The 15,378-nt window shown below is 47.2% G+C and overlaps 1 protein-coding gene across 1 annotated transcript; it reads left to right on the top strand.

Annotated features, from left to right (window-relative positions):
- Nucleotides 1-401: 401 nt before the first annotated feature.
- LOC133129845 (BTB/POZ domain-containing protein 8-like) lies at nt 402-14,160 on the top strand. The gene is made up of 6 exons (XM_061244194.1): nt 402-530; nt 4,314-4,897; nt 7,036-7,126; nt 7,608-7,747; nt 8,000-9,985; nt 12,110-14,160. Exons 2-6 carry the CDS (start codon nt 4,408-4,410, stop codon nt 12,646-12,648), a joined length of 3,246 nt encoding a protein of 1,081 aa, XP_061100178.1. The 5' UTR covers nt 402-530; nt 4,314-4,407; the 3' UTR covers nt 12,649-14,160.
- The last annotated feature ends 1,218 nt before the right edge of the window (nt 14,161-15,378 follow it).

A 15,378-nucleotide genomic window follows, 5' to 3' on the forward strand; every position in this document is an offset into this window, starting at 1 on the left:
ATTGATAGAAAATATTTTTCCCCAAAAATATGCGAATTGAATTACCATATTTAAAATGAAAACCAACATAGTTTTTCTTTTCTTTTTTTAAATTTGGCCGGCGCGTCGGGTGTTGTTGGCGGTGGTGGTGACGGTGTTCTCCTCCTCGCGCACAAACAGGTGAGCCCGGAGCCGGGCTGCCTTCAATCTCCGCGATGACATCATCGATTTAGCTCGGGGAGTAAGAAGATTCGATGTGGAATAATAATTGGTTGCCATAGCGATGGGGACTTTAAGCAGCTGCTGATTCGCTCCTGCACACACCCCTCTCTCCCTCTCCCTCTCCCTCTCCCTCTCTCTCTCTCTCTCTCTCTCTCTCTCTCACACACCCTCCCTCCCTGTTTCCCAGTCTTTCAGGCATAAGGTGCAGGCGCCTCACGCACGGACTGTGGACCCTCTACCGCTCTGGTCTGTCCACACCGCTCAGCACACGCAGGGATGGGAGAGAGAGACGCAGGGACACAGCAGGGCTCCAGCAGCAGCAGCAGCAGGTAGGAGCACACGGAGGGGCTTTTTCATTCAGCTGCTGGGAAATGGAGTCTGTCTCCCGACTGAGAGCAGCCGCTTTGTCAGGGTCTCTCTCTCTCTCTCTGTATCTCGCTGTCTCTCTCTTTATCTCTCTCTTTATCTCTCTCTTTATCTCCCTCTCTCCATTTCTCTTTCTCCCTCTCTCTGTATCTCTTTCCCTCTCTGTATCTGTCTCCCTCTCTCTGTATCTCTATCTCACTGTCTCTCTCTTTATCGCTCTCTCTGTCTTTCTTTCTCCATCTCTCCCCCATTCTGTCTGTATCTCTTTCTCCCTCTCTCCATATCTCTTTCCCCCTCTATATCACTGTATCTCTCTCCCTCTCTCTGTATCTCTCACTCCCTCTGTCTCCCTCCTTCCCTTTCTCTCACTCCCTCTCTCTCTCTCTCTCTCTCTCTCCCTCCCTCTGTCCGTGTCGGTAGACCCTTTGCTTGTGGTACAGCGGTGCAGCTGCTCCACAGACAGGCGGCGAGTCCAGGGCTGAGGATGCGCGTGTGTACAGCAGATTAATAAACAGCGAGGTTAATGGCTTCTCCGCCGCCACACCAGTGCCGCACACCCCAGCCCCTCTGCTGTGCGGCCGGCGCGCTGCCCGCGTCCAGAGGCTCGTGAGCCCCGTTTCTGGACCGCGCGGCGCCGAAACGGCGTCAGCACGCCGTTAACGACCGCGCAGATTTGTTGAATGTGCCAGCCTCAGCAGATTCGGGTGACAAATGGGGTGTGCGAATGGATGAAACACGTCTTTATGTTCGGTTTAGCTGCACGTAATTAAAAGCAACGTGCGGAAAAGGGCTGTTATGCGTTTACACTGATTTTAAAGGTGAGGTGGATGAATGCAAAACATGCATTTTTATTGAGAACACTATCCCTTTTCTCTGTCTGTGAAATCCCTTCTCATTACACACACACACATGCACACACGCATGCATGCACATGCACACACACACACACACACACACACATGGACACACAGAGACACACACATACACACATGTACACACACACAGTTCTCTCCCTCAGGCACCTGGGTTTGATTCTGCAGCAGAATATCACAGGGGAGAATAGTCGTTTTAGCAGCTGATTACCTGCTTTCCCAGTGCAGCTCTATGGTACTTTCAGAGAGCAGTGAAACCAATGCAGGTTTCTCATAACACACAATAAGGTGAATACCACAGCACACAAGGGCAGAACAGGACAGAGGACACAAAGCCTGTAGAGGATATTTCCCTCTCTGCAGCCTTACAGGTCATTGTGTGCAGCTCATTTCCTCATGCTGGCCGGAATATTTTTCTTTCCTGTGTTTCTGATAGGCAGACTTGTTCGGAATGCTGAATGTGGAATGAGAACCATTTCTAAAGGACTCGGACAAGTGAAAATCATGAAGTTGTTACCCAAGGACAGTTTAATCAGATACCGTAGTGAGTTTTTTTTTTCCTGAAGGATAGATCATTTTCAGCCACAGTTTCCATTATATTTCCCGTAGCTAGTGCTGTGCGGCATCAATATTATTCATTCTATTTGTGCTTATTGTCACTATGATGTGGGGTTCCTCAGCAGGTAAATGACAGTACTTTCTTTTTCTCTAGTGTAATCCTGAAGGTAACTAAAAGCCTGCCAGAACTGATCACAGTTGTATAAGCTCCATGAAAGAGGAAAATAGCTTGCTGCATTCAATCAAAGCTAATCTGTGTACCTGGCAGTGATATAAATCCTTTACTGTAAGGTGTAAGATCACAAATATGTTACAAATGATGGAACAATCACGACTGATAATCCAACGCAAGAACACTGACTTTCCCTGCGTCCTGTATTCATACAAAATGTGATTTCTGTGCGTTTTGTTCAGAATTCCCCTCGGGCACTGACGTTGTCTACACGCTTGTAACTTCACGTCAGCGACAGACAAACTCAGCGTCACACAAAAGAAAGTGACACATGCTCAAATCAGTCATGGAAAGTTAGTGAAAGCAGCATGTTTGGATTGAATAGAGGCATATGCCAAGAATATTTGAGGCTGGCTGTGTTAACCCTTTAAGTATCGATCCTTTTCCTGAACACAAGCTTTAAAATGAAATACCCAAAATAGAATAGTTACTATTCTTGAACCCTTTTAACAACAGGCATAATCCTGATCTCTTCTGAAAGGGAACCCTTTGGGGGTTGTCTTCCAAGAGTCAGAATTACTCCAAATATTACTAAAACAAGGTCACAGATGCTGAAACACAGTGAGGTTTTTTTTTCTCACTGAAAAGATTTTCTGTTTTTGACTGGATACAGATTATTGTAGCTGTGGCTGGTGTGTTTAGAAACACAATGGAGCCCAGTCATAACATTGGACATTTAAGGACAATATCATCAAAAATGAGCATGCATTGTTTTTTTTCTAATCTATGTCTTGGCAGTTTACCAAAAAGGACATTTGGAGACTGCAAAAGGACACATGGACATAAACTAAATGATAGTATGGGTTTTATGAGGTGTAAAATGATGCATTTTGCTTACGAAAATATACAACACTTTTTATCCTGAAGAAATGGGGTCACATCACTGAAAATTCCCTCTATTGTGCTGTCCATGGTGTTTTCACTGTCTTCCTCAGAAATATTCACTGAGACCATAGATACCTTGGAACTCTTTAGACGTAGGCATCACAAAATAATTTTTTGGTTGTAAAACGTCAACCTTTTTTCTTGAGAACGTTTTTGCAGAAGTGCAACAGACTCCGTGTGCATATTGAAAATGCTACAGTTTCCTTAAGCTGGTGAAAAAATGCTGTGTTGTTTTATGCAAGCCTAACAAATTATACACTGTTGGAAACCTAATTCATTAGCCAAAATGCTTTTTAGTCGTCACTTCAATAAAATGCCCGTTGTCGGTTCTTTGATGAGCTGAACTATACTGAATCTTCTTACACACACATTTTCTCTGCAAACATGACAAATTACTCGTCAGAGTTCGAGAGACCCTATACAAAACGTAGATAATAGCATGCCTATGTACAAGTACTTTTGTAGAAGTATACAACGGCGAAACAGACAACAATGATAACTGTAATTTGTAAATGATGGACATTCTATCAACGTTTTTCCACATTTTTAGAATGAGAAACTGTTATGCATTTGGTCCACTGGACACCTCTCCTGAAAAGAACACTGACATTACCTTATGTCATTTTAGTATGTGTACTTCCAAAATTAAGAGGCGAGGCCCCCCCGACACTTGTTTGACCACCCACATGTTACGAAATAAGGAACTGTTGACGCTAAAGCAATGGCATTTTAAATAGGTTATACAGATAGAACCATGAGTTTGAATTCTTTCAAACTGTATATCCTGTTACCATAGTGATTGAAAATTGTAGGCTGAAGAAAGGAATTAATGCAAAATAACCCTTAAGGGGTTAAAGATGCTGGGGCCAGGCAGTCTCCAGGGGCCCTGTTCTGTGTGCTGGATATTTACAGAAAAGCCGCTGGTTCTGCTCTGAGGGGCTCTGTAACAGGACTGCTCATTGGTGTCACTTCCTAGTGAACACAAAGGGAAGCCATTTCCCCTCAACGTCTAATGTGTTGAACCTCAAGGCATGTAATTGCACTGGACACTGGCCTAAGGACTGTGCATTGCTGTGTGCCTGCGTGTTAGTGTGTGTGTGTGTGTGTGTATGTGCATGTGTGTGTGTGTACGTGTGTGTGGTTGTCTGGCCCCACTTGATTCAGCAGCAGTGTATAAAAACGTCCTGTTCTTTCCACAGCTCCAACTGAAAGCTCCACCCTCAGGTGCTAGGAGACCCCCCAGGACAGAGCACCTCACCAGGACCCCCACCTTTGTCCGGAGCGGAGCTGAAGATGAAGTCCGATGGGTTGGGGGGGCCCGGGCAAACTGCCGGCGCGGGGAAAGGGGCCTCCAACAAGCCTGGAGAGGGCGAGGCGGCCGTGGCCAAAAACGCCAAAGACAAGGCCAAGGCCGCCAAGCCAGGGGAGAGGGGCACGCCGTCCAAAACGAGAGCGGGCGTCAGGGACAAGCCCGAGGTCAACGGCGTGGCGAAGGCAGAGGCTCCCGGGGCGGCACGGGAAAATGCGGGGGCTGCCGGCACCATGAACGGAATTCGGGGCTCCCCCTCCGCCAAGGACAGGAAGCCTGCCCCGGGCACCAGGCCCAAAGCCCCGCCCGGCAACGCGGCCCCGCCCAAACCCGCCAAACTTCCGAGGAGCAGCTCAGGGAAGGACTCCACCCCGACTCTCGAGAGCTCCGGGGCCCAACCGCCCCTCAGCGCCTCCACCTCCGGGAGCGCCTCGCCCGAAAACAGCTCCAGCAGCCCCCGCAACTCCACCCCAGGTCTGAGGGCCCCGTCCGCTGCACCCCACTGCCCCTTCCCACCCCCCACAATGCACCCCGTACACACTACCCTGCTGTAAAATCCAGCTATGACCAGCTTGAAATTACCAGCTACCGGCTGTTTTAAAACATATTATTGGCATTTTGGCAGACGCTCTTATCCAGAGTGATGTACAGTTGATTAGACTAAGCAGGAGACAATCCTCCCCTGGAGCAATGCAGGGTTAAGGGCCTTGCTCACGGGCCCAATGGCTGTGCATATCTTATTGTGGCTACACCGAGATTAGAACCACCGACCTTGCGTGTCCCAGTCATGCACCTTAACCACTACGCTACAGGCCGCCGTAACTTGAGCTGGTCAAACCATGTTGAGTATGGGGCTGGTCTGGACCAGCTGTTTCAAAACCTAGCTTGAGCTGTTTCTTTCAGCATAGTGCCCAACGCATGCCCTTCAAAGCCCCAGCCGTCCCAAGCTCTATGCCCAGCCCCAATCCACCCCCCACCCCCTCGTACACCACCGCCCCCATTTCCCCTCATCACACATTGGTCCAAAGGAGACTCTGTGTTCAGACGAGCCCCAGTTTCTACATCCACACCCTGCTTCATTCTCCCTCTGTACGTACAGGGAGGAGGAGGAGGAGGAGAGGCCCGGTCTATAAATAGCCACTGAAAAAAACAGAGAGAAGGAAGTCTGCCTGGACAAAAAAAAAAGAAGAAGAAGAAGAAGGAGGCTGATTATAGTGCAGGAGATACCGCTCTCACCCTGGGGTGCCTCCAGCAGCGAGCGGGCAGAATTAAGCAGGATTATACAGAGCAGCTGGGAGTATGAATATTGTTTAAGGGCCGCCCCTCCTCCGTGCGGCTCTTCCACTTGTTTTCATGCTGTCTGTTTTTGAGGCACGGCGCCTCCAATAAGAACAAAAACAGCGCTGCAGTGGTGAAGGTCAAACCTCGACACTTCGCGTTTAGTGAGACGAATTGCCTCGTTCTGGTCCAAACCCCCACCGCAATCCCCCCCCAGCGTCACTCAACCCCCCTTCCTCTTCTCCCCTCCACTCCTCTCCCCTCCCCTCCTCTCCTCTCCTCTCCCCTCCTCTCCTCTCCTCTCACCCATGTTAAAAGCGGGTTAGGTGTCGTCAGCGTTGTCATGGTGAAAGGCACACCAGTAAGGCTTAGGACGGGCACTCCCCTACACCCCCCCCCCCCCACCTCTCCAAAAACTGCCGCAATACACCCCCAGTCCACATTATTACATACTGTAGAGGGGCAGGGAAAGCCCTTTGTCATGGTTCCTCTCTCTCTCCCTGCCTCCATCCATTCTCCCCGTGTTCCTCCATCACCACCTGAATCCATGTTCAACTGCAGCCTGTCCATTATCACCACTGTGAAGCAGCCATCACCATTTGCATGGCTACCGGCTGCCATTAAATGACATTGATTGAGCTGTGGACCGGGTAGATGATCCTGGCAACGCAAGGGAGGGAACTGCGTCTGTCATTTTAAATAGCTGCGCTGTGCAGCCACGGTGAATGTCTCCACCGTCCAAAAAACAAGAGACGCTCAGGCTAATCGGTGACAAATCACTCTGAATACATCACTGTGAATACCCTGGGTGACTCACGTTTCTGTTAACAGCTCTCCTGATGAGTAGTGTTTGCAGCATTGAATTTGCCTCTGTTTTGCCATTAGAATACTGTTTGATCTCAGGCAGCTTCAAGTGTACTGCATATACAGTTTTAAGTGTTCTGCTTTTTTACCCACTGTTGACATTAAAGAATAACAATAACCTAGGATCATTTCAATAATTAGGAATGTACTAGGCTGAGAGGTAAAAAATTGTAGTTTGAAAGTGATTTACTTTGAGCTAAGCTACCATCCATTAAATCCCTTATCTCACACTCAGGAGACAGCATCACTGTCTCTGCTCTGTTCCTCTGTGCCCATTGGCTTGGATACCTATTGCTTTGAGTCCCAAAAGGTATTATTGGGTCTGATGGGAATCAAAGCAATACAACTGCTCCTTATAACGAAAGCAGTTGCCAGAATCTAAAAAGAGCTTTATTATCGCTCTGAAGACCCTTCTTGTCAAAGGCTATGTTATCCCTGCTGTGTGAGTGCTCATATATGCTTCATTGCAGGTCACAGGCAAAAAACAGCAGCCAAGGCACTGACCACCAGATCCCCTGGGGTCAAAGGTATCTCGAAGCCTGATCCATCCAAGACTAACAGGTGAACCATGCGTGCCCAGCTACCACCCAGAGAATACGTTTAACAGGGAGCGTTTGAAGAAATAAGTTTACACTGTTACACCTCCATGGTGTGTACTTAAATGTGCATGACTATATTCATAATGGGTAGACTGCTGCCATTCACACACACTCAGCAGTCTAGTCCTGAGCACTGGCACAGTTCTCTTATATGCAAAAAAAAAGCACATATTTTGCAATTTTTTCATAAATGACTGTTCAAAGATAATGTTTACCTGTTTAGAGTGATAAGATTAACAGAGCAGGGAGCTTTTAAAACAGAAAACAGCTTATACTACACTGTGTCAACGCTCCTTTTCCAATAAAAAATAACAATAAAAAAACAATCTAATTTAAAAAATGAACATCATTGATTAAATTTGCAGCCATTCCTTTGGCTCCTTATCTCCATTACTCTGCAGATCATTATTGTTTCTTGTGTGAAATGTACTGTATCTATTTAGCACTGCAAGCAAGACGAATATGAAAGACGCCAGCAAAGCCAAGCCTCCCACCACAGGCAGGCACGTAACAGGAACGGCAGGCCCCAGAACAGACCTGAGAGGCAGGAGCACCCCCACCAACGGTTCGGGAGAGAACCACGGTGAGAGAACCCCAAAATACACTGCACTACTATATGGGAGTGTGCTTCTGTTTATTGTATCTCTTATGAGTAAGCCTCAGTATTTAAAAAAAAACAACCTTAATTTCCATCTGAGGAAATAGCTACTGTTTTCGGTTAGTGTCCTTAACAACTACCTTCATGACTGCGGTTTTAGAGATGAATTGATTGACTGGTAAGAGGTACAGCAGATTTCTGATGTGTTCCCTTGTTTTCTGGGTGTAACGGCACCAGCGGTGAGTGCGAGGAAGCCTGCCTCACCCAGGAAAGAGGACAGCAAGGAGAGTCCAAAAGCAGCAGCCGGGGACAAAACAGCCAGCGAGGCTACCAAGAAGAAGGTGGCCAAAGCCACACCTGCCACCGGAGCGGAAACCAAGACAAGTACCAAGCCAACAAAGGCCGTGTTGGGATCCCCCAAACCATCCCCACCCACGGGAGGGAAAAGCACCCTGAAACAGAAAAGTACCCCAGAGTCGCCTACGGCAAAGGGCTCCCCGAAGTCAGCCGGACCGGAGAAACAACCTTCGGCCGGACTCAAGAAGCAGGGGACAAAAACCAAGGAGTCCACCCAGAAAGTTTCAGCCTCCAAAAGCACAGCTGAGCCCGAGCCGGCAGCTCCTGAGCATGCTCCTGAGGTGAGGTCAAAGGGCGGGACAGAGGGGCTAGAGCATGCTGGGAAAGCAGGAGAAGCAGCTCCTTCATCCCAGAGCACATCGCTGCATGGCCCTGATAAGGATGGAGCGACTGTCCCAATTCAAGAAGAGAAGGCACATCCTGTTCCCAATCCCCTGGCCGATGCTCAACCCTCTGTACCCAGTCCAGGACCAGCTCAGACTAACGGGCTTACCGAGAGTCCAGCCTGCGTGGACTCCTCCAGACCAGCAGAGGCCACTGCCAGGAAGCAGACTCCAGGCAGTGTAATCCCACCCAGGCTCTGCACCAGTCACGGGCTGGGCTCGCCAAACTCACCCAAGGACACGTACCCACTGAGCACCCCAGGTAGCCAGGAGGGGTCCGAAACACCGCTGGAGGACTCCTGGAGCGGACACCACCCCCAGGTCAGCCCCGAGTCCGAGACGGGCAGCGCCGCCACCACCTCCTCCGACGACATCAAGCCGCGCTCGGAGGACTACGACGCGGGCGGCTCGCAGGACGACGACGGCTCCAACGACCGGGGCGTGTCCAAGTGCGGCACCGTGCTGTGCCACGACTTCCTCGGCCGCAGCAGCAGCGACACCAGCACGCCCGAGGAGCTGAAGATGTACGACGCCGGCCTGCGGGCGGAGCTGCGGCTGAGGGCCCGCGACATGGCCGACCCCTTTCACGGCCACTCCACCAGCGACGAGGAAGTGACCTGCCGCAGGCCCCGCTCCTGGCTGCACCGCGAGGAGGCCCCCGTGCAAGAGGACGCCGGCGAGGAGGAGAACACCGTCACCGTCAAGAACGTCCCGAACCACCAGCTCTTCTCCTCCGATGAGGAGGAGGAAGAGGAGGAGGAGACAGAGGACGAGAGGTCGGAGGTGGAGATCCCGGAGGAGGCCCCGCCCCCGCCGGCCGACCCCTCCCCCCACCAGTTCCAGGGAATCGTCAACCTGGCGTTCGAGGACATCGCCGAGCAGGACAACGACCTGCAGGCTTACAAGTCGGCCTCCAACTTCCGTCGCTCTGTTCTGCTCTCCGTCGATGAGTGCGAGGAACTAGGGTGTGAGGAAGGGGGAGCGCAGACTCCCCCGCGCCAACCTGACGACCCCCTCGCACCCTGTGATGTCTTTGACAGCAACCCAAGAAACACAGCGGCACCCCAGCAAGACTCCCTCCCCTGCCCGGGTGCGCAAGACCAGTCATCTGAGACCCTCAACAATAGCACTGTATCCAGGGATGCCAAGGATGCTCACACGGAAAAATGCAGGAAGGAACACGCCACTGTCCTGACAGACGTCCATTGGTCCGCGCGGGAGGTGGCAAAGAACAGTGAGCTCAGCGGGGTGACATCCACCAACCAATTCCTGGACCACAACACTAGTGACCTACGACCTCAGGAGAGGCCCAGCCACTTGGACCTCCAGCACACCGAGCAATACCCCGAAGGTGGGCCCCTGAGGAACGCCCAGGCAGACCCCGCGGATGGGCGGAAAAAGGACTTTCACCTGGACTTGCATGAGCATCAGCTGACAGGGCGCTGCCCCACATCCAGTGCACACACTGCATCTTCCCCAGCAGGTAATGTATAATTTTACAGTCGGACCAAAACCCTAAACTGGGCCATGTTAGTGATAGTTCTCAACACACTGAATCCTCAGCATGATCCCAGGTCTTGACTCTCAGACCAGTCCTTCCATGTCAGAGACCTCTCTGGTCCTTAGTCATGACCTTGAGATTATATTTTCCTGCCTCTCTTAAAATAGGCTACAATCAGTAGCTCATTTATGTTCTGTTTATATGCTGCCCAAACTCGTAAAGAATGGTCTGAAATGTATGCGCCATGATGTGGCAGCCATTTTGGATTGCTGTGCTTTGTATATTTCACTGAAAGAAGCAAACATAGCTCTAACATCCATTTCAATTCAGGTTTGTTGGGTAAAAATGCAAAGAGAAAAAACTGTCATCAACCCAAACAACTAAACTACTTCTGTTTTTAGGCATACAGAGCCTTTGAGAATTCAGTTTACAAAGAAAGGGAAAAATGCAATGCTTATTTCTGTGTTTATTTGTACTGTATATTGTGAAATGAATCTGTGCGTTACACAAAAAAGGCCAGTTAAACTTTCTGACAAGGTTGTATGCTAACCTTACCAATGCACTTTGATGTAGATATAATATTTAACTTTCATTAATACCATGTCTGCACTTCCATGGATTACAGCAGAACAGATAAATCAATCAGTTTTAATTTGTCATACTGTTAAGAAAATGTTTATTCAGGTGACAAAATTCCTGTGACATTGCCAACTAGTTCAGTGCAATATGCAATGTGTACGACAGCACTATATACCAAATAGAACCTATTGGTTTACTGAAAGTGATCAATTGATAGTGTACGGACCACTCACTAACAGCTGTCATTAAGATATATTTGCTTGTGAGCCTGGTGTATGTCTATGTGCATATATTGTGTGTGTGCAGCCTCAGGTCACTGATTCATCTGTCTGATTTATTTAGTTCATGCCTGTTACTTCAGTCTGCTGAAGAGGGCCTATTGCATGCCATCTAAGCATTTTGTTTGTATTTTGAGTCCCTAAGAATATTCGATGTGCTGGCCAAAATTGTTAATTTTTTGTGTGCTGTTCATTTTTTATTGATCATTTTATTTATTTCATTTTTGCAAGAAAGCAGCAATTGTAGTGACCATCTCTAAATTTAGCAGATATGGCTGTGTATGATTTTTATTTTTTTTTAACTTTTGTAGCACTTAGAGCTTCCTGTATTTGATGTACGTATTTCAGGTATACCATGGTTCTGTTATGTCTCTCTTTTGGTCAAGCTAATATGATACAGTTATATATCGCTGCACAATTGCAATTTACGCACCTTCGATAACCAAGCCCTGCATCTGCTTCCAATGTACTACCAGAAATATTCTACTATCTAACCCTTTCCAGCATGAGCCTCAACCCCTTTCTTCATTCAAAGAAAATGTAATAATTGTGAGAAAAAAAAATTGTATGCAAAACTAATATGTTTAACAGCTCTAAGAGAATTGATGTTTAAACAATCATCCCTGTACTCTATTTGTGCTTTGAATATACTAAAACAGCAATTGAGTTTTATGTCAGGGCATGTTTGAAAACAAGATACAAAAATGCATAGGCTTTTTTTTTTTTTCCTAAATATCAGTGCCTGTGCATAACTGTATCATGGTATGAAGGAATCAAAGCATTTGATGAAAGCGACACTTTCAGAAAAGCACCTCTGTGTTCAGTACCTTTAGGGCAGCTGTCCACTCTCTTATGTTGCAAGATCCAGGTGCGTGCTTGCTAAAAAGCTCCATGCTTCCGGTTTTGTAAGCAGAAGCTGTGCATTTTGCGATTTCTTTTTTCATTTTGACAAAAAAATTATTCTTAGACAAAGTCCACTCAATTATTTAGAGCTCAGCATAACCAGGAACAAGACATGCTGTAGGCTACAGACCACGGTGGCGCACTTGCATCGTTTGGCACTACACATCAAAATGACAACAACCAAGGGAACACAGTTGCACTAAGGGTGACAATCTTACAGTGGGAATCATATAGCAAAATGGCCACTGCATCTGAAAAAATGTCTATGTATGGTATAGATTTTTTAAAAATGGAATTACGAAATCTGGATTTGAATCAGTTTGACATTGTGCAGTATTGTTTCTAGGGGACTGTGATGATTGTGACAGATTGGATCAAACCTGCACATATGACCGTCGCCCGTCCAGTACCCTCTGTCCCATTTATGAGACGGACAAGGGCGAGCGCCTGGAGCGGAGCTCGGACGCGGACAGGTGCGCTCTGCGGCGAGAGGAGCAGCCGCCGAAAGAAAAGGAGGCGGAGGCGGACGCGGACGCGGACGCGGACGACAGTGAGGACGAGGACAGCCAGTTCGCCGAGCGGGACTGGACCCTGCTTCGGCAGCTGCTCTCCGACCAGGAGTCCAGTCTGGGCATCACTAACTGCGTCCCCGAGGATCTCAACCTGGCCCAGTACCTCATCAAGCAGACGCTGGCTTTGTCCCGCGACTTCCTGCAGACGGAGGGCGACTCGTCCCTGGAGAAGGAGACGTTCAAGAGGTGGGCGGAGCTTATCTCCCCGCTGGACGACTCCGGCACCAGCATCACCGTCACCAGCTACTCCCCAGAGGACGCCGCTTCGCCCCAGGGCGAGTGGACCATCGTGGAACTAGAAACGCATCACTGAGTCACTGGCGACGAGCAGTCCCTATGAGCGGCCTTCGCTTTAATACTCTTCCCGTTTGCAGCGAGATCTTTTCTCCCTTACTACCTAGGTGTGACTTTACCTATAGCACGCTATACAAGGAACATTTTTGAAGGATTCCAGATTTAAAAGTGTTTTCGCATGTGAATATTTTTGTATGTTTTACCCATTTAATTGATGTGGCTGCTTTTGACTTTAAATAGAACCAAACAGGCCCCTCCCACCTTTTCACGTCCCTCGCTCTGTGTGACAATGCTATGACGATGGCGTTGCACCAGAAAATAGGAAGGAAAAAAAACCCCTGTTGCTCGAACTGTTTATTTACGTTCATTGTTCAGTTTATGAGGAAATAAAGTGTGTGGTTCTGCAAGACAAACTCCAGAATAAATGTTTGCAAGGCTGTGATCTGTAGCACTTGGAGGTCAGTGAGGCTGACACAATGAGGCCACAGTCTGAGGGACCGGCCAAAGCGAGTAGGCGGGGATAAAGATTTGTTGTACATTTCAAAAGACTGTGCGACTCCAGCTCGCTGTGCCAGCCTGACAGCCTCATATAAATGACGCAGTCTTTTGTCATATAAATTCATTATCGTGCTCAATTGGGTCCTGCTTCGAAGCGCAGTACCATGCTAGGGAAGTGTTATTGCGGAATCGTGTCAACCAGGAAGCGCCTGATTTTTGCAAGTAAGTGAGCGATTTCGAGTCAAAAGACTTGACATTTGGCAGACCTCACCTCACACAGTAAACAGCTGTGTTACCAAGATAAATAGAAAACTGGCAACATGCATCAAAACCGAAATGAGTATTCAATTTGAACATAGCTCAGCATGCAGCATACACAAAATTACAGCTATGAACAGGCTCTGGTTTTCATCTTCCTCACCAGGCTCTTTCATGCCATGGTCTACCTTACAGTGACATAAATAGGTGTTTGCATGTAGGATAAATATAGTACAAGCACAAATTATGAACACAGGTAGGCTACTAGCCTGTAGCTAGTTAAATGACGTGAATCTTGGTCGATACAAATGGGAAGTGTCAAGCTAATGTCGAGCTTGCTTGTGATTTTTATTTTTTATTTTTGTTGCCCGTCAAGGTGGATTGCCAGTTGTTGAACTATTTAAGAATGTAATTAATGTGACTTGACTGAAGAATGTAGTTGGCTCAGTAGCCTGATTTTTTCCTGATTTTGCATAACTAATGACTTTCCACTGAACCCATTGAGCATGATGGCTACATAGCATAACAGCAGTGACAGATCATTTGTAATTTAGTCTAGCTGTATAGCTAGCAGCGAGCCAAACGATCCATGCTACTCCAACCACCAGCTAGCTGTGTAATTAATAGCTTTCAGCGACAACCTATTCATCATATTAGCCAAAATATTCCAAACTAAGAAAAAATAAATCACACTTCTGTTCTCCAATAAAATGACAAGATGTGCTCATTGTTTTTCCTATAAACATGTTCAAATAAAGGAGGACATATTCATATATTCACCAAGTTATTGTTGTAATGAATGCATCCATGAACAATTCCATGTGATCTGATGGAGGGTTGCCTGTACTGCACCTCAAATTAACATATTATTAAGGTAATTACATATGTAAAATGTAAAAGTTTTACATCTTCATATCCATCCATTATGCCTTCTTTGTTGCATTTCTACATGTAGTTTGGCATGATAAATATTTTTTATGATCACTGCATGAATAATTATGCCTCTGCTTCAGATGTGTGCGACATCATATTCACCTTGAACTTTAAGGTTATCCAGTAGTAACAATGTCCAAGTAGTCTCCCTCCTCTCTCCTACAGAGACTTCTCTACAGGTAGCAAGAAAGGTAGCTAATTACCCCAACAATCACAATAAAATGGTTGGCATTTATATAGCACCTTTATGCAAAGCACTGTACAATTGATGCTTCTCATTCACCCATTCATACACACACTCACACACCAACGGCGATTGGCTGCCATGCAAGGTACCAAACAGCTTGTCAGGAGCATTTGGGGGTTAGGTGTCTTGCTCAAGAACACATCGACACACCCAGTGTGGGATTCGAACCAGCAACCCACCGACTGCCAGGTGACTGCTCTTATCACCTGAGCCATTGTCACCCCCAAAACAGGTTGAAGGTGTATTAGTCTAGCCAGCAAATTGACATTCCAGTTGTGTGGAATTAATTCATCCAGTTATTGAGAGTCAGAGAAGGAAAAATGGATTTAACTTGAAGCCAGATAGCCGACAGGCCAATTAACTACATGGTGCTGACACAGCCAACATTTTCCGCAGGCTTATTTAAAACATCTCTGAGGGTTAGCAATGCAGTGGTTACTGTATCTGTCTCACACAGTCACTATGGCTACCTTCACCGAAAAACAAAACAAAATAAATAGCCCATAAGACATCAGAAATGTAATAATTCACTTTAGGCCTCCTGAATGGCTCAGTAAAGACCTTTGGTACAAACACTGGCTGTATACCTACAGCGTACAGTTTCAACATCAGCTATGCAGTTAGCCAGGAGTATCCAAGAGTCTTTTGGTTGGGAAAAAAAAAACTGGCCTTACACATGAAAGCTAGGTAACGTTTGGGTCAGTTGTTATTATAGGTCTTATATTTTTATGCCAATCCTACGATTTATTTATATGAAGGTGTCATGTTTAACTAAATAAACAACCTTACCTAGAGAACTGTGCTACTGTTATG

The sequence above is a fragment of the Conger conger genome, chromosome 5, assembly GCF_963514075.1.
Source record: "Conger conger chromosome 5, fConCon1.1, whole genome shotgun sequence".
Classification (NCBI taxonomy): Eukaryota; Metazoa; Chordata; class Actinopteri; order Anguilliformes; family Congridae; genus Conger; species Conger conger.

Bases quoted from the DNA above. Each gene is read 5' to 3' on its own strand.
- LOC133129845 (XM_061244194.1), top strand. From the start codon at position 4,408: ATGAAGTCCGATGGGTTGGGGGGGCCCGGGCAAACTGCCGGCGCGGGG. The intron at 7,127-7,607 runs GTGAACCATGCG...GTATCTATTTAG, and splicing joins GATCCATCCAAGACTAACAG to CACTGCAAGCAAGACGAATA. The intron at 9,986-12,109 runs GTAATGTATAAT...TATTGTTTCTAG, and splicing joins CACTGCATCTTCCCCAGCAG to GGGACTGTGATGATTGTGAC.